Source organism: Strix aluco, chromosome W, assembly GCF_031877795.1.
Source record: "Strix aluco isolate bStrAlu1 chromosome W, bStrAlu1.hap1, whole genome shotgun sequence".
Taxonomy (NCBI): Eukaryota; Metazoa; Chordata; class Aves; order Strigiformes; family Strigidae; genus Strix; species Strix aluco.
Window position 1 is genome coordinate 29,253,566 of NC_133970.1, and position 20,268 is coordinate 29,273,833.

General features: G+C 42.0%; 1 protein-coding gene across 4 annotated transcripts in view; it reads right to left on the reverse strand.

The window, feature by feature from the left end:
- The window catches only part of LOC141917749 (proprotein convertase subtilisin/kexin type 5-like), a 256,235-nt gene that overhangs the window by 102,386 nt on the left and 133,581 nt on the right, over window positions 1–20,268 (reverse strand). For all 4 annotated transcript variants that reach the window (XM_074811170.1, XM_074811169.1, XM_074811172.1 and 1 more), the window contains one exon: window positions 212–424. In XM_074811170.1, the coding sequence (XP_074667271.1) occupies window positions 212–424 (213 nt within the window). The remainder of the gene's footprint in view (window positions 1–211; window positions 425–20,268) is intronic.

Sequence of the window (20,268 nt, forward strand, 5' to 3'; positions counted from 1 at the left end):
ATGTTGGCTTCAAATTACTAGCTTAGGGACTGTGATGGTATGGTGATACCAACGTAGTAACACACCTGGGCAAATTAAACTTGTCCAAACATGATTTTTTTTCTGAAAAAGTCCATTCATTAGTGTAAATAAGGAATCTCTCTTTCCCTCCCCAAAAAGTTACTATTCAAAATACAAACCCAACTACATAGAAATAATAAAAAAACCATACTATTTTCCTGTCGTAGGATTCCCCGCTGCTGTATGTTGTAGCTAGTGTGGATGCACATTCTTCCAGATACCATGGCTTCTTCCCACTTTCAGCTGTGCTGCTTATGGAAATAGTGTAGATGCTATTGGTGTAGCCATCACAGGAGCAATGGTCTCGACTCCTTCCACCATTTCCAGATGCCCAAACAAAGACTGAACCTAAACCTCTTCGTCCCTGTTTGAAAATGATACGAAATATTTAATTAACAGTTGTTCTTATTCCCCTAACTGAAGTAAATAAATATCTCTTTCCCCCCAAAAGACATTTGATGAGACAGAGACAATAGAACAAAACATCTCACTGAAAAGGATCTGAAATAAAACCGGATCTAGTATAGTTCAGTCTGACATCAAAAAAAAAATCAGAAAATGTGTGGGATGAACACAGCTTTAGAAACAACTTTTATGCAGCTTCTCTGTTGCTCAGCATCTATGCTGTCCAGCCTTACCAAGAAAGAGGTGATGAAAACTCGGAGCATGCATTAAAACATACTGGATTGAAAGAGGAAAAGAAGTAGCATACTTGCAACTAAAACCCTTTGTAATATATAGTACCTTTTATTTATTAGGGATCTCTCAGTTGTTTCTTTTTGGAGTGCCTGGTGGTACTAGGTATTGTTTGGGCAGCATTATATACCATGAACCACAGTGTCATGGTTTCACAGATATTATAAATCACAGAATATCTGAGGTGGGATGTGACCTCTGGAGGTCATGTAGTACAATCCATTTAAGTAGTTATAAATGCTAAATGCACAACACAATATATAAGCAATAATGGACAAAAAGAAAAAGTTCCTTATAAATCTATTATCGTTAAGCACTAAAGTGTCAATTCAGTAAGATATTTTAAATATATGAATAGTTGGGCAAGTTACTTAAGCATATTCATAATTTCAAATGAAGACTTACAATATGTAACCTCACCTTGATATATTTTTAATATACCAAAGTTAAGTAGCATCCAAATGAATCAAAACATATTTTTGGTGGTGCTAGTACTCTTAAATAGGCTTTGATATGAAAACTGAATCTGATCAGCAAACTATATTGTTGATATATGGGAACTGGGAATTAATGATATTGGGTAATTGCAACTGGGGTTTTCTTAATTTATATTTACGCATTTCATGCAAACAAATTAAATTCCAATTCATGCAACTGCATAGTTTGCATTATCAACACTTACTATCTGAAAGCACTCTGCCATTCACAGCAGCAATTGCAAATGGAAGAGAGGAGTGAGAATATGTGAGAGAAACAGCTCTGCAGACACCAAGGTCGGTGAAGAAGGAGGGGGAGGAGGTGCTCCAGGCACCAGAGCAGATTCCCCTGCAGCCCGTGGAGAAGACCATGGTGAGGCAGGCTGTCCCCCTGCAGCCCATGGAGGTTAACGGTGGAGCAGATCTCCACCTGCAGCCCGGGGAGGACCCCATGCTGGAGCAGGTGGATGGCCAAAGGAGGCTGTGACCCTGTGGGAAGCCCACAGTGGAGCAGGACCTGTGACCCTGTGGAGAGAGGACCCCATGCTGAAGCAGGTTTGCTGGCAGGACTTGTGACCCTATGGGGGACCCACGCTGGAGCAGTCTGTTCCTGAAGGACTGCACCCCATGGAAGGGACCCACACTGGAGCAGGTCGTGAAGAACTGCAGCCTGTGGGAGGGACCCCACGCTGGAACAAGGGAAGAGTGTGAGGAGTCCTCCCCCTGAGGAGGAAGGAGCAGCAGAGACAATGTGTGATGAACTGACCGCAACCCCCATCCCCTGTCCCCCTGTGCCGCTCAGGGGGAGAAGGTAGAGAACTCGGGAGTAAAGTTAAGCCCAGGGGGAAGGTGTTTTAAGATTTAGCCTTTATTTCTCATTATCCTACTCTGATTTGATTGGCAATAAATTAAATTAATTTCCCTGAGTCAAGTCTGTTTTGCCCATGATGGTAATTGGTGAATGATCTCCCTGTCCTTATGTCAACCCACATATTTTTTTCTCCCCTGTCCAGTTGAGGAGGCGGAGTGATAGAGCAGCTTTGGTGGGCAACTGGTGTCCAGCCACGGTCAACCCACCACAATTTTCTGTGCATGAATTAATTGCTTGGACATGTGGGGAGTTTGTTTGTTTGGTTCTAAACAGAGTGTGTTTGTGTACCTCAAATGACACAAAACAGATGTTGGATGTCTAGCTGGTCAACCTTAAACAATTAGCAATTCAAAGATAAATTTAAGCCAGATGCACAGAGGGCTTTTATTAGTGCATGTTGTTGTGAGCATAGCACATCAATATAAGACAAAAAACCATCACAGTTCACAATCCAAGCTTGAATTCTCAAACACTGATGAATATAATTTTGTTTCTTTAAAGTAGACTCTTCTCTCCAGCAAAATAAGTTAAATATCAAATTCTCCTGGCTAGTGTTTACATAAGGTTATGTCTCTAAAATATAACTTCTCATTAAAAAAAACCACATTTCAAGCAGAGAAAAATATCCCAGTGTGCCAAGTTAAATGTATTATGAAATCCACATTCTCCAGACAAGATCAGGCTAAACATCCAGGAAGTGTAACTATTTCAACTTCTTTTTCTTCCTTTGGTTGTTCTTAGCTACTATGCTGATAAAATGATACAAAATAATAAACTTTTTTTGTTGTTTTAAAAGACAGACTTTATGAAGTGGTTTATTCATATCTTGCAGCTCTCCTTGCCCACATTATGAACTCTTGCCAAATCAAAATCCCCTTTTCATTTGGGTTTCTTGTTCTGCACAAAACGTAGTCCTGCTGAATACATGCCCCTGGATGTTAGAAATTCTGCAAGGCAGTATTTAAAAATAATAAACACCAATGTACATAGTAATAATAATGACAGGTCTTAAAATAACTAGCAGTTATTTGCACCCAAATTGACCTTTACATACTAAGTTTTTTGTAAACAACTGATAAAAAATATTTCTTCAAAATTAATGTCTTCTGCAAATATATAAAGTGTCATCATGTCTGTTGCTTCAATAAAAAATAAGTACCAGGTGCACCAACTAAAGGAAAAAAATATTCTCTAATACATACAAATAAAGAATTCCAGTTCCTCTAACACATTGCAATGCAGCATGTTTATGAATTCATCATTTCACAGAAAACAACAGCACTTCAATCTAGAAAATGTGCTAAGGATCTTGTTCCTAAAGCTATTTGGCAAAGAAAAAGGCAGACTTACAGAAAAACTAAAAAAGACCCCAAGGGTTCCATTTTGAAAGGAAAAAAAAAATGCTTTGCTGACAACTAAAACTTGTTATCAACCTAGTCAGAGTCCAATTTGGTAGCACATTTCTTGGGAAAAGCTACTGTGCTCAAAATACAGCTGAAGACCTTAAATGAAAAGTGTTTGGACTCAGGTCATTGGCAGAAAAGCCCCAGTGCTGAAACTGCACCTGTAAAAGTATGGTACAAGAGTCCTGGGACATTCCCCCTTTTTTCTGCTAGTACCACCTTCTCCTTGGTCAGCAAGTTGCAAGGGGGATAAGGGATATGAGTGCAAGAGCATGAAAGGGTTAGTCTGCAAAAACCAGAGCCAGGATTAAAATTTCAGTAGTAACATCTGCAGAATTTCCTAACGCTATTAAAAGAACATCCTCCACTCCAAGTGCATTCATTTCTGTGTGTGCATGTGTGCACACAAATTTATGAGTGAATGCTTTACTGGTACTGGCAGGTACCATTATAAGGTAGAGGTCTTCACACATTGGTCTAAGGAAAATCAGCAGCCCACATATTTGTAAGTTGATTGTAACACACTTCTACTTAATAAAAACAGTTTCCATCTACCAGGTTGTACTGGGTTTACGTGGCAAGGTTTTGGTAGTGGGGGAGGCTACAGGGGTGGCTTCTGTGAGATGTCAGAAGCTTCCCCCTTGTCCTATAGAGCCAGTGCCAGCTGGCTCCAAGACTGATCCGCTGCTGCCCAAAGCTGAGCCAGTCAGTGACACTCATGGCACATCTGTGATAACATATTTAAGAAAGGGTAAAAAGCGATGCATAACTGCATCTGTGAGAAAGAGGAGTGAGAATATGTGAGAGGAGCAACTCTGCAGACACCAAGGTCAGGGAAGAAGGAGGGGAAGGAGGTGCTCCAGGCGCCAGAGCAGAGATTCCCCTGCAGCCTGTGGTGAAGACCATGGTGACATGCAGGTTGTCCCCTTGCAGCCCATGGAGGACCACATCAGAGCAGATATCCACCCTGCAGCCCATGGAGGACCCCACACTGGATCAGGTGGATGTGCCCTGAAGGAAGCTGTGACACCATGGAGATCCCATGCAGGAGCAGGCTCCTGGCAGGACCTGTGGACCTGTGGAGAGGAGCCCACACAGGAGCAGGTTTTCTGGCAGGACCTGTGGCCCCACAGGGGACCCATGCTGGAGCAGTCCATTCCTGAAGGACTGCACCTTGTGGAAAGGACCCATGCTGGAGTAGTTCCTGAAGAACTGAAGCCTGTGGGAAGGACTGATGAGGAGGGGGAGTGATAGAGCAGCTTGGTGGGCCTCTGTCAGCCATCCAAGGTCAACATACCACATAAATATAGTTTGAGTCAGTGGAGCAAGATTTAATCACACTATTTTATGAAGTTTAAACTGGTCTTTCATTTGATGCTTTACAAGTCAAGTGGCCTTAATCCAGCCTGTGAATCCTGAAGTTTTCCTGACCATGTTCCCCAATAACCCTCTCTGTCTACTGGGTGAGGTTTGCTGTCTCTGTGGAAGTTATCAAATTTACCAAGAGGCGGGACAGTAAATGTGAAAGAGCAGGAAACACAGAGGACAGAACCACTGACCTGGAGAAATTAGAGGAACAGGAGCCATAGTCAGAGAGACATCATTTGGCACCAATATGCTAGAAATCCCACACACAGGAGCACAAAACATCATGTAAATATAAAATGGAGGGAGAGGGAGGGACAACCTAGGCACGCCTAGGGTCTGAATGTTTAATTTCCTGTGGTCTCCTTAATACTGTTGTAAAAATGCTTCCAAGAACAAAAACTACTGACAGGACGTGAGGATGATCATGATGGGGAAGCTGGAAAAGGCAGCCCTTGACATGACTTCTTCCTTAAAAATTAATTTGTAAAATGGAAATGTTCATAATTGAAGTTGTAAAGCAGGGTTCAGTATTCTGGAGACCTAAAAAATTTATTAAGCGGGCACAATTTTAAGACAGGAACCAAGGATCACAACATCCTGCAAGGTGCATCTACGAGAGGCAGCATTAACTTGCTTCCAGCTTCCACTTATTTTTGTACTCCCTGGAAGCTGGATGTCACTGCCTCACATAGAGGCAAGATGATGCCAATCTTCTGACTAGCAGCATTTTGCTTTTGAGAAGCAGCATCTCCTAGCTCCTGCTGAGTTCTACCAGCACACTTAACCTCTAATTTGGGAATGAGAAATACAGTCTGGCACACCACCATTAAAAGCCTGGTGACTCTTCTGTAGACTGTACAATGCTATCACTTTAAAACAGGCATCTCTCCTAAAGCTGAGTAAGCTGAAAGTCCCAGACAGCAATTCTGAAGTGTTATCAGAAGAAAACAGGCTCAAGGATTCTTTTTATTGAAATTGTCTCTTCTGTGGGTATCAAAAGGAAAAGCTCATGAACAAAAAATATCTGAGGCCATGAGTTCTGTTGAGGTATCCATGCTCTCAGAAAAATGCATCAATTCATTAAAACTGTGTACAAAGAAATGAATAATAAGCCTAACAGGTGTGTATGTGTATGTATATATATATAATGTAAAGATGCATGTTTCAGAGAACATCTACAAATTAAGTCCTGTGTTTTTATATTAGCATTCCCATTTTTACTATTAGGAAAACTGTGAAGACAAGAAGGAATTTCCTAGTGCTGAAATTAACATATGCACAATACATATGCAATGTACAAAATCTATTACTACTTATAAAACACAATTATTATCTTACATAGTTGAAAGGGCAAGTTGTTGCTAATACAATTAAACTTTTTTGGCTATTTCTGAAACAACTTTATTAAGAAAAAGAATGACAAAATAAGTAATCATTGCAAAAAGAAGGAAATATATTGTTGTAGGATGTGATACCTTCAAAATGTTAGAGTATGAAAATACTTCATGTGCACTTAAAAAAATAACATATTGAGCAACCACAAGCAAAAATGCATTAACAAAATAATTATTGGGATATATTAGTAGAACATTTCAACATGCATCCTTGCATATAGTGTATTTATTTTATTCTTCACTAGAACAGCTTAAACAGCTCCAAGATGCTCCCCACAGAGCTATAATTAGTTCTTAAAGTGCAACCAAAAGAAGCACTGGCTGAAACCTGAAATCTGAACCTGTGGAATGCTGGAATGAATTTCTCATTTTCCTAAACAAGAGCCAGCTACAGGGCTGGATGAATTGCAGTTCTGGTTTAGTCCATCTCTCCATATTACCATTACCATTGTTATCGTTGCTGATGTTGCTCCTGGGATAAAGCAAGCTGTATATTGTATAGATCTGTGACAAAACAATAGCTACGTTTTCCAAAATTTATGTTACACAAGAGTCTCTAGCTAATGATAGGTGAAATTGTCTCTGCTTGCAAAGCCAAAGTAAGCAGCACTGTACAAAAGATATCTGAATCAAAACTGGATAAGGAACAGATTTCACCTCCCTACTCTATGGAGAGGATTCAGGCAGTTCTTATTACCTTTATACTGCCATCTGATTAAACTCTCCAGAAAGGAACCTATGTCTATCAGATCCACAGAACTGTAGTTTCAGTAGTTATATCCCACTCTTCCTTATAGAATGCTTCTGGTTTTCATCTGTCTATTGAACTTTTGGGGGATTTTCTGCATATCTATCTCTTTTTGGTAGAAAAGCAGAAAATAAGACTGCTTTGCTGCTACCTCTGCAGACTGAGGACTGCAGTAATCCCTTTGTTCAGTTGGTATCCCATAGCATTTGTTTGGGAAGAAACAATGCACTTAGACTGTGTGCAAAATCATTGGCCTCAATGTTTTGTGCCTTAAATTTATGTTAAATTCTATGTACAGAAAATTCTTGAGGCCAAAATTCCAGCAATTTGGCTTCAAGAAATCTATTTTTTATCCCACATGATGCATATATTCTGCCGTTGTTCAAGTCCCGACAATTCTATGAAGAAAGGGAATAAGTGATTTGCCCATGCAAAGTAACCAGATTTATGTTTCAAAAAATGCACTCTCTGAAATGCATATACTTCAAGTGTTTTGCTGAAGTTCCTTTTCAGTATTGGCATTCCATCTTAAGACTACCCCACATCAAGAATGGTGTGGGTTCTTTATTTTCAAATATAACACCTGTTTTAAGTTAGGCACCCAAAACCAGAGGTCCCTTTTGACAACTACTCCAACAGCAGTAATGCTATTCTGGCTTGTTACAGCAATTTCCATATAGGAGTGAGAGATGGGATGAGGTGACTAAACAATTTCTGTTTCCAGTATACTTTGTGACATTATAAGGAAACTGTACGTTTTGAGGTATATTTTCCTGTAACTCTCATTCCAAGTTTTCCTGCCTTTTGGATTTGTATATTCCATTGAATGTAATTTAAGAACATTTCTGGTACAGAATTTAATTTTCTGAAAATTCTGGTTTTTGAAAATTTCTTTTTCTGACCATCTGTGAAAAACCTCACTTTCCACACAAAGTGAAGGAGAAGAATTTTAACAATAGCTTTATTTATATATTTCCAAAAGAAAATAATGTGCATAGTATCATAGTTCATCCAGTTATACCTGAGCCTAAACTTGACTATTTCATTTACTGGAAGACAGTATCCCTAATTTTGCTTTGGCTGAATGCTGAAAGTTGCTAACTACATGCAAATGGAAGATCAAAGATTTATTATTAGCTTAATGTTAAGGTTGCCACGTATCCTGATTTTTGCTTGGTAATCTCAGTTTGGAGAAAACTAGATCACATCAGGTATAAACTGTACTTCCAAAAGGCATTCTGAGATACATATCAGCCAAATGCAAGGTAATAGACCTAGAAATGAAGACTGTAGGTAACACATACAGGAGGTTGGACAACCAATTGTTCGGGGCCCTGGAACTTTTGAGTGAGGAAGAGAAGGAGGAAGGAAATGAGACAAACAAGGAGGAAGACCAAGGTCCACCAAGGCCGGGTCATTCTAGACCAGGTATTAAAACCAGTTCTAAAAAGAACCCCAGAAGAGTCATTGTAGTGGGTGACTCCATTCTGAGGGGTATCGAAGGCCCCATATGCAGACCGGACCCATTTCATAGGGAAGTCTGCTGCCTCCCTGGGGCCTGGGTCAAGGACCTCAAGGCAAAACTCCCCAATCTAGTAAGACCCAAGGACTTCTACCCTCTCCTGGTTTTTCAAGTAGGTAGTGACGACATTACTAGGAGAAGTCCTAAAGCAATGAAGAGAGATTTCAGGTCCTTGGGGAAAGTGATTAAGGGGTCGGGGGCACAAATTGTGTTCTCCTCCATCCCTTCAGTTGGGGGGATGGATGAAGAAGAATACAGGAGAACCCAACAGATGAACTTGTGGCTCCAAGACTGGTGTTACCGTCAGGGCTTTGGATTTTTCAATCATGGGTTGGTATACAGGGCACCAGACCTTTTGGCATTAGATGGAATGCACCTGTCCCAGAGGGGGAAGAGGATCTTGGGGCAGGAGTTAGCTGGGCTCATTGACAGAGCTTTAAACTAGATTTGAAGGGGGAAGGGGGCAAAACATCAGCCCATCTGAAGTGCATGTATACCAATGCACACAGCATGGGTAACAAACAGGAGGAGCTTGAAGCCATGATGAAACAGGAAAATTATGACGTAGTGGCTATTACAGAAACATGGTGGGATGTCTCCCATGACTGGAGTGTGCCAATTGATGGCTACAAGCTCTTTAGGAGGGATAGACAAGGAAGAAGAGGCAGTGGGGTGGCGCTGTATGTTAGGGACTGTTATGATTGATTTGAGTACAAGTGTAGTGAAGACAGGGTGGAGTGTCTTTACGTTACAATCAGGGGGAAGGCCAACAGGGCAGAAGTTGTAGTAGGAGTCTACTATAGGCCACCCACCCAGGACAGAGAGGTGGATGAAATATTCTATACGTATTTAGGAGAAATTTCACGATCACTTGCCCTTATTCTTGTGGGAGACTTTAACTTCCCAGACATCTGCTGGAAATACAACACAGCAGAGCGGGACCAGTCCCGAAGATTCCTGGAATGTGTGGCAGATAACTTCCTGACACAGCTAGTGAGTGAACCAACCAGAGAAGGTGCCCTGCTGGACCTCCTCTTTGTGAACAGAGGAGGACTGGTGGATGATGTGGCGGTCGGAGGATGACTAGGGCACAGCGATCATGAAATAAGAGTTCTCTATTCTTAGAGAGGCCAGGAGAGGGCTAAGCAGAACTGACATCCTGGACTTCCAAAGGGCTGACTTTGTCTTGTTTAGGCACCTGCTTGAAAGGATCCCTTGGGAGACGATCCTGAAGGGTATAGGGGTCCAGGAAGGCTGGGCACTCTTTAAGAAGGAAGTGTTAATGGCTCAGGAGCAGGCAGTCCCCTGGTGCTGCAAGAGAAGCCGGCGACAGAGAAGACCACCCTGGCTGAACAGGGAGCTTTGGCTGCAACTCAGGGAGAAAAGGAGAGTTTACAGCCTTTGGAAGAAGGGGCTAGCCACTCACACTGATTACAAAGACGCTGTGAGGCTATGCAGGGCGGAAATCACGAGGTCTAAAGCCCAGCTGGAAATTACTCTGGCTTCAGCAATCAAGGACAACAAGAAATGTTTCTATAAGTACGTCAGTAGCAAAAGAAAGACCAGGGAGAGCCTCCATCCCCTGCTGGATGCAGGAGGAAACATGGTAACCAGTGATGAGGAGAAGGCTGAGGTGCTTAATGCCTTCTTTGCCTCAGTCTTTAATAACAAGACCACTTGTACTGAGGGAATCCAGCCTCCTCAGCCAGAAGACAGAGACTGGGAGAACGACCCCCCCGCAAACCAGGAGAGAGTCAGTGACCTGCTACACCACATAGACACACACAAGTCTATGGGACCGGATGGGATACACCCAAGGGTGCTGAAGGAGCTGGCTGGGGTGCTCGCCAAGCCGCTTTCCAGCATTTACCAGCAGTGCTGGCTGACCGGGGAGGTCCCGACAGATTGGAAACTGGCCAATGTGACGCCCATCTATAAGAAGGGTCGGAAGGATGATCCAGGAAATTACAGGCCTGTCAGCTTGACATCGGTGCCCGGGAAGCTGATGGAGCAGCTCATCCTGAGTACCATCACACAACACATGCAGGACAACCAGGTGATGAGGCCCAGTCAGCATGGGTTTATGAAAGGCAGGTCCTGCTTGACAAACCTGATCTCCTTCTACGACAGGGCGACCTGCTTATTGGATGAGGGAAAGGCTGTGGATGTAGTTTACCTTGACTTCAGTAAGGCCTTTGACACCATTTCCCACAGCATTCTCCTGGCAAAACTGGCTGCTCGAGGCTTGGATGGGCACACGCTTTGCTGGGTAAAAAACTGGCTGGATGTCCGGGCCCAAAGAGTTGTGGTGAACGGAGTTAAATCCAGTTGGCGGCCGGTCACGAGTGGTGTCCCCCAGGGCTCGGTTTTGGGGCCACTCCTGTTTAACATCTTTATTGATGATCTAGACAAGGGGATCGAGTGCACCCCCAGGAAGTTTACAGACGACACCAAGTTGGGTGGGAGTGTTGATCTGCTCGAGGGTAGGGAGGCTCTGCAGAGAGACCTGGACAGGCTGGAGCGATGGGCTAAGGCCAACTGTAGGAGTTTCAATAAGGCCAAATGCCGGGTGCTGCACTTTGGCCACAACAACCCCCAGCAGCGCTACAGGCTTGGGGAGCAGTGGCTGGAGAGCTGCCAGTCAGAGAGGGACCTGGGGGTGTTGATTGACAGCCGGCTGAACATGAGCCAGCAGTGTGCCCAGGTGGCCAAGAAGGCCAATGGCATCCTGGCCTGTATCAGAAATAGCGTGGCCAGCAGGGACAGGGAAGGGATCTTGCCCCTGTACTCTGCACTGGTGAGGCCGCACCTCGATGACTGTGTTCAGTTTTGGGCCCCTCACTACAAAAAGGACATTGAATTACTCGAGCGTGTCCAGAGAAGGGCAACGAAGCTGGTGAAGGGTCTGGAGCACATGTCGTACGAGGAGTGGCTGAGGGAACTGGGGTTGTTTAGTCTGGAGAAGAGGAGGCTGAGGGGAGACCTCATCGCCCTCTACAACTACCTGAAAGGAGGTTGCAGAGAGCTGGGGATGAGCCTCTTTAACCAAGTAACAAGCGATAGGACAAGAGGTAATGGCCTCAAGTTGCGCCAGGGAAGGTTTAGACTGGATATTAGGAAGTATTTCTTTACAGAACAGGTTGTTAGGCGTTGGAATGGGCTGCCCAGGGAGGTGGTGGAGTCCCCATCCCTGGAGGTGTTTAAGAGTCGGGTCGACATAGCGCTGAGGGATATGGTGTAGTTGGGAACTGTCAGTGTTAGGTTAAAGGTCGGACTATATGATCTTCAAGGTCCTTTCCAACGTAGACGATTCTGTGAAAACAGTGACTCTGAAAGGGAGTTTACGGTCATGGCAGATAAACAATTGGCAATGAGATTCCATAAAATTTAGTTTGATCCTTGGATCTGTAAGCAGGATGAATATGAATATGTGCGGGGAATAGGGAAACGGTACTACCCCTGCATAGAGAAGTCTATGCCCTATTCTGGTATCCACACTTGAAAAAATTATGCTGGAAAACAGAAAGTATTTCAGGAAAGAACTACAGGAAGAACTGTGGTTTGGAAATTCTAACAGAAAGAGACTGAATATAGAAAACATTATTGTTCAAGGCTTTATAACAGATTTTGAAGGAGAGAATAAGAGACATCAAAGTTAATGGAAACATGTTAAAATGCAACATGTACTGACTTTAGACTGACAGATAAATCTGTTCAGTTCTTCTCTGGTGACTTATTTTATACAGAGAAAGGTATTTGATACAGTCTATCTGGTTTCTGCAAAACTTTTACTGATCCCTCAAAGAAATCAGTAATAAAACAGAAGGATCTTAAGATTAATATAACAGCAAGATGGAGATGGAGGTGAAAATGACTGCACTGGAGATGATGTGGGCTGTGCTGAAGAATCACTGGGCTTGAGCAAGTTATGAGTAGAGTATTTTAAGGATGAGCCATTGAAACAGAGTTATTACGTGATTTCAACATCAAAAGCAAGGACATGCTAATGATGAATTTATTAATTATGATAATCTGCATTCAAGAAAATAATTCAGGCTGGCAGGTGTGAAGAGAAGCACAACTAACATGAGTAAGAAGATGGAGAATCAAATTTTTAAGTAGTAACTAATGATCCTGGCTTGTTTAACAAAGCAAAATGAAGGCTGAGGGGGGATGGGATTGTGTTCTATAAATATGTCACAAGCAAAAAGGGAGGAGAGAAGCTATTCAAGTTAAAGCACAAATGGGCAGAAACTGCACATGAGTAAATCTGGCTATAAGTTAGAGGAAAGTCTCTAATCAATAAATTAGTGACTGCTGTGAGTCTCCCAACAGAAACGGGGGAGAGGGGGGAATTGAACTCATTCTAAAATAGAAATTGCCAAATGTATTTACAGGACATGATACCTGTGATAGAACTGTATTGAATGACTTACAAGGTAGTTTCCTGTATTACGGTTCTATGTTGCAATTTAATTTATCCAGGAGAGCACTTGTCCAAAATCTGCATTTACTTACATGTGGAGATTTCTAACACTATAAGATTCATCATAAATTTAGCAGAAAAGGAATTTTAAAATGAAAGGGAAACTAACAAATTCAGATGAGCAATAAGGTATATATTTTTAATAATGAAGGTAGTTAGCAACTTGCACAGTTGTGGACAGGTTCTCTCTGGGTATTTCAGTCAAGACTGGTTCTTCCCAAGACATGGAGAGTAAACAGAAAGTAATAGATAAATCAAGAAAAGAGGGAGATTGCTGCAGTAATAATAAGATGAAATTTTCTGGCCTGGTTTATGGTGAAGCCTAGGACTAGATAATAATTCTTCAAACTATTAAAATTATTTCAAGCCACTGATACTGTCTCATGATGTCAGAAGGAAGAATTACAATATTAAAAAATGAACAACCTAACTTTGTTAATTCTGGTACACAGTCAGTCCCCACCTGTAATACTGAGCCTCCCAATATGCTCAATATGCTGAAGTAAATACATTACATATTCAGATATTGCATCATAGAGGATATGCAATATATGTAACAGATAAATGCCAGGACCTAACATCAGGGTACATCAGCATACTGGAAGTCATGTTTTCTGTGTCCTTCTCCCAAGTAGTTTTTTTCAAGAAGCTTTTAGCTAAGTAATTCAAACTGTGCATGAACTCTGATGCATGCAAAACTTACCCGTGTATGATCTGAGATATGCATACACACAGATATGTGTTCATTCAGTCTCAAACTACAGCTGTACAAGATGAACATGCACATTACAGAGTTCTAAAAATCTGGTCTTAATCTCTGCGCACCACAATATTTGGTGTATAAAATGATAGCCGTTTTGGAAATTATTTTGGGACATTTGACTGCAAGTCTCTTTACAGCAATTTCTGTCTTTGCTTGTTATAGTGCAATTCTCCTGCAAAGCAGAACAGAATAATTTATTTTGTGTAGGTAATTGTGGTGGGCTTGGATGGCTGACATATGCCCACCGAGCTGCTCTATCACTTCCCCTCCTCATCAGGACAGGGGGAGAAAATATGATGGAAAAGCTCATGGGTTGAGATAAGGACAGGGAGATCAGTCAGAAATTACTGTCGTGGGTATTGTGGTTTGAACTCAGCCGGTAGCAAATCGCCATGTGGCCAGTTGTTTGCTCCTCCCCCCCCCCGGTGAAATAGAGGAGGGGCAAAAGAAGAAATTTGTAGGCTAAATAAAAAAAAAACTAGCAAAAACAACAGTAATAATAATAGTCCAAAACGGGTAAAATGCAGTAGTGGCTCACCAAGCAGCGATGGGTACAGAGCTCGTCCCCAGCAGCGACCTGACCACACCAGAGAAACTCCACCCAGCCAACCCAGAAACCAAAACCAAAAAACACCATGAGAGAGCACCCGCCCATCTATATGCTGAGCTTTGATGTCACATGACATGGAATGCTCCAATGATCGATCAGGACCCAGCCCTTCAGCTGTGCTCCCTCTCAGCCCATGGGAAGTTAACTCTATCCTGGCCAAAACCAGGACAATGGGCAAAATAGACTCAACTTGGGGAAGATTAATTTAATATATTGCCAGTTAATTGTAACAGAGTAGGATAGGGAGAAATAAGAACAAAGCTAAAATCACCTTTCCCCTACCCCTGCCTTCTTCACAGGTTCAACTTCACTCCTGGCTGTTCTACCTCCTCCCCCTCCAGTGATGCAGGGGGACAGGGAATGGGGGTTGCGGTCAGTTCATAACACTTCATCTCTGCTGCTCCTTCCTCCTCACACTCTTCTCCTGCTTCAGTGTGGGGTCCTTCCCATGGGAGACCATGGACTCCCATGGGAGTCCTTCATGAACATCTCCAACATGGTCCTTCCCACAGGCTGCAGTTCTTCAAGAACTGCTCCATCATGGGTTCCTTTCCAAGGGCCACAGTTCATTCCAGGAGCCTTCTCCTGCATGGGCTCTCCATGGGCTCTCAGCTTCTTTCAGGGAACATCCACCTACTCCGGTATGGGGTCCTCCACAGGCTGCAGGGTAGGCATCTGCTCCACCATGGACCTCCGCAGGCTGCAGGGGGACAACCTGCTGTGAGGAACTGAAGGAGTTAGTTAATGCCTCAAACATTCATTGAGACAAAAAGCCTCAAGGACAAATTGTGGCCTTTGTGGTTAGTGTAAGGAATGAATTATCTGCCTAGGGAAGTGCAGAGTGTATTGAAGGGTGCATGGCTCCGCTCCCTTGCAGTTGTATAGCCAAATTCCCTAGATAAGCCTCAAAGGGGGGAGACGTAGACTGAGTAAAACCACATGTCTGTGTTAATGCCTACACTTTAAATTACAACTATAGCCTTGAAGAAGAGCTAAAAGACTGATAAGAGAGAAAAACACCTGACACCAGATGGAGCTAATGACTGTATAATTGCCCAAGAAACAAAAACTGAGGAAAAGGTAAAGGTGGTAGGGGGAGATGAAGACCAACGACGCAAAGGGTTAATGCACCCCATTCCACCTCAACACACGAGCAGAACCCATGCTCCATCTCTTTCCTCGTCTCTCATGCAAATGAGTTCGTAGAATACCTGCCTCTCTTTGTCTAGTATGCAAACCAGCAGATAAGACGAAATTTGCTGTGTGTGCACCCACCACCCAAGATTACTGGACCTAAGACAACGCTGGAACCTGGGGTGGTGATCTGGTTTCTTTGACTCTCTTTCTCTCCCTTCCTTTTCTTTTCTTTCCTTTCCTTTCTTTTCTTTCTTATAGATTTATAAGAGACCACATTGCTTACTATACTTTTCCAAGATTAGGTTGTTTCTACCACAAGTAAAACATTTTAACCAATTGTTTGGTGTCATTTCACCTTAATTTAACCCGAGGGGATCACAAAACCTTTACGTCTCCTTGCCAATCAAAAGTGAGAGTAGGATAATGAGAAATAAAAACAAATCTAAAAACACCCAGTCCCCACCCCTCCCTTCTTCACAGGCTCAACTTCACTCCTGGCTGTTCTACCTCCTCCCCCCTAGCAGTGCAGGGGGACAGGGAATGGGGGTTGCGGTCAGTTCATTACGTGCTGTCTCTGTCACTCCTTCCTCCTCATGCTCTTCCCCTGCTCCAGTGTGGGGTTCTTCCCACGAGAGACAGTCCTCCACAAGCTTCTCCAACATGGGTCCTTCCCCTGGGCTGCAGTTCTTCAAGAACTGCTCCAGCATGGGTCCTTTCCACGAGGTGCAGTCCTTTGGAAATGGACTGCTCCAACTTGTGTCCCCCGTGGCATCACAAGTCCTGCCAGAAAACCTGCTCCTGTGTGGGCTCCTCTCCACAGGTCCACAGGTCCTGCCAGGAGCCTGCTCCTGCATGGGATCTCCATGGTGTCACAGCTTCCTTCAGGGCACATCCACCTGATCCAGTGTGGGGTCCTCCATGGGCTGCAGGGTGGATATCTGCTCTGATGTGGTCCTCCATGGGCTGCAAGGGGACAACCTGCATGTCACCATGGTCTTCACCACAGGCTGCAGGGGAATCTCTGCTCTGGCGCCTGGAGCACCTCCTTCCCCTCCTTCTTCCCTGACCTTGGTGTCTGCAGAGTTGCTCCTCTCACATATTCTCACTCCTCTTTCTCACAGATGCAGTTATGCATCGCTTTTTACCCTTTCTTAAATATGTTATCACAGATGTGCCATGAGTGTCACTGACTGGCTCAGCTTTGGGCAGCAGCGGATCAGTCTTGGAGCCAGCTGGCACTGGCTCTATAGGACAAGGGGGAAGCTTCTGACATCTCACAGAAGCCACCCCTGTAGCCTCCCCCACTACCAAAACCTTGGCATGTAAACTGAGTACAAATGGTTATAGCATGTAAAATGTGAGGCAGTCATCTTAAAATCTACTGGTGCCTTGGTTTTATCTTTTTGAAAGGCTTTTTTGTTCTTCCTTTTTTCCCAAATTTTTATTACATGATTTGGTCACAATCATATGTTGCAATGTTAAGCCTATTTATTCTTGAACACAGGGTGCTTCATGACATCATATATCCAATCTTATCTTGAATATGTTACTTTTGGACATACTACCCTTTGATTTTTTTCAGGCAAGTTCTGTGTGATTATAATGGAATTGTTTTTGAGGTTATTAGGTCTACAACTTTTAAAATATTGCTATTTAAAACACAGGCTTCCAGAATTTTTCATCCTTATAACACCACCATTTCAAAGAAATAGGACTTTGTCAACTGGAAGTATGATATAAAGGGAACTTTGCTATTTGCATAGAAATCGTTTACTAGTAAAAATCTCCAAGTATGTAAATTTAATAGAATTAAACAAAATGCCCTGAAGGTGACAGAAAATCATTGTACGCAAGAAAGGTTTTAAAAATTCGTTTCGTCTTCCTTTGCCCTGATCCTGGGTAGAGTTTTAAAGCATATTTAATTCTGGTGTACATTTTCATTTCATAAATTCAGTTATTCAGTATCCTTTCTTGAAATCGATTTTTGTATTTCAATTTATGGCATGTTCTGTCTCTGTGAGACTCTATGGAAAACAATGTATAGTCATTTATCTTTGCTATTTTGTGCCAGATTTGGAAGGAGTAATCATATTAGCTCAGATTTAAAAATAATAATAGTTCTAAAACACTCTGCATGAACTGTTAATTGGAATAATAAGAGCTAAAGTTACACCAGGCCTCTTTTTCAAGGATCCCAGTCTCACATCACACTGAATAAGAAACTGTGGCTCTTGCATCCATTTCATTTTTACTTCATTAATTTAGTAAAAAAAAGATAATTCAGTTTAATTATACTTTAATTAATTATTATTCAGTACCACCTCTAATTTTCCAAAATAAAAAAGCAAGCATACTTTCCTTTTCAGATCCATTTAAAAAACCTTGGCTGTACTTTTTTCTGTCCTGTTTTTTTAAAAATTAATATCCAGTTGCACTTGCAGAATAAATGAAGAATACCAATCCTGAACCTTTGTATAGATCTGAAAGAAGGTCTTTTTAAACTTTTCTGTACCTATGTTGCTTTAATTCACAGGTACTAGATGTAATAGTCATTGTTCAGTTCAATATTTCTAAAAATGGAAGGTCAAGGTCTGTACACAGCATAATATGCATTTTTGTCCTCCTATTATTATTTGTGCAATTACTGTGACTGCTTGGGGAAATCCGTGTTTGGCAGGGTATTTATCCAGTCTTTACCTTGGACAATGATCTGATTTTTGGCACAGAGACAATTTGCCTTTTCTTCTCCTGTTTGCTTCATCTTTTATAATTCAATATCTTATGACAGTTGTCCTGGTTTAACCAGGATAGGGTTAAGTTTCCCCAGCAGTGGGGGGGAGCTCTAGCCGGGTTATTCAGATACCATGCGGACGTCACATCCTGACAGGTCACATTTTCCTGGCGCGGGAGCGCGGTGCACTCGTGGTTTTGTACATCGTGCTTCAAACTGCTGGATTTGGTAGCTATTTTGCTCTGTTCATTGCTATCACTATTACTGTTATTGTTATTGTTGTTGTTTGTTGTGTTGCTGTTGCACTGTTGTATTAAACCTTTCCTTATTTCAGTCTTGGGGCTTTGTATTTCACTCCCTTTGTGGGGGAGGGGCAGCGGCCGCGTGGTCTCAGACCCCGGCAGGGGCTAAATCATTACAACAGTGTAAAGAAAAATAGAAAGGATACCTTTATCCAAAAACTGAAAGGCATGCTTTATTAAAGACAATATGGAAAACAGATTCATCTTAAAATTATTTTTGGCCTGCAAACTAAGCCTCTAAGTAAGGTGATGACTGAGACATAAATGTAAAGTCTTTCAGTATATATTACATTTTAAACTGTGAAAATTAGAGAAGTATTAACCTTAACCATTTCCTTTTTCTTGCTAGTAAGATTTTCAAAACTATCACAGTTTTATGTAAGTTTTGAAAAGAACTTTTATTTCCTTAGCAGAAATGAAAAAGGTCTCAGTCAGAGCTAGACAACATTTTCAAATACATGGAAATATTTAAATCTATCCAACTCTGCATGGGCCACTTTGGGCAGAACAAAAGAAAGCTGATAAAATGTAATAAAAGTTCAACCATTAAAAAAATAATTAAAAATTTTACTTGTGTCAAGAAATATAGCAAGCTATTTTTCTGCCATGTTCTGCTCAGAAGTGTAAAATAAAATACTATGTTTCCATTATATACTGTCATCTATGAAAATATAGGACAATGTAGTAGTACAATGAAGTTTATTTGTGGTCTGTAGGGTATTCTCTCATATTACAGCTATAGTAATAATAGAATAATAATGCTTGTAGGTAGATCCTTGCCCATGGAAAATTAATCTATATTCTTGATTTATACCAGATTTATCCAGAATTTGAAATTTTGATGAGAAAATGGCTGAGTTCTCCAGATATAGAAAAATGGGCTAAACTTTTCATGATTGCCTAATCTACATGAAATACAGTATTTAAACTACAACATACATATGTTTAAATATAAAACTTATTTTGTTCAACCTCCCTTGTGTCCTGCAGTTCCAGTAGTGTCTCTTCAACACTTTATTGGTTTTTCTTCTGTGTGATCATTGTCAAAGAGTAGAATAGAATAGAATAGATTCATTCCTGTTGGAAGGGACCTACAATGGTCATGTAATCCAACTGCCTGACCACTTCAGGGCTGAACAAAAATTAAAACATGTTATTAAGGACATTGTCCAAATGCCTCTTAAACACTGACAGGCATGGGGCATCAATCTTCTCTCTAGGAAGCCCATTTTGGTGTTTGACCACCCTCTCAGTAAAGAAATGTTTCCTAATGGCAAGTCTGAACCTCACCTGACACAGCTTTGAACCATTCCTATGTGTCCTCTCACTGGATCCCAGGGAGAAGAGATCAGCACCTCCCTCTCCACTTCCCCTCCTCAGGAAACTGTAGAGAGCAATGAGGTTGCCCCTCAGCTTCCTTTTCTCCAAACTAGACAAACCCAGTGTCCTTAGACACTCCTCATATGATATTCCTTCCAGACCTTTCACCAGCTTTGTTGCCCTCCTCTGGATGCATTCAAGGACCTTCACATCCTTCTTAAATTGAGTAGTATACTGTAGTGGGGTGCTAGGGTATGCTGATATTCCAGCTAAAAGGAGAAGTGACAGTGCATGGGAAGCAATAATGGACATGCATTCAGTCTTCTCACAGACTAGTTATATTGCTCTATGAACAACTATTCTAATAATGATTATTAAATA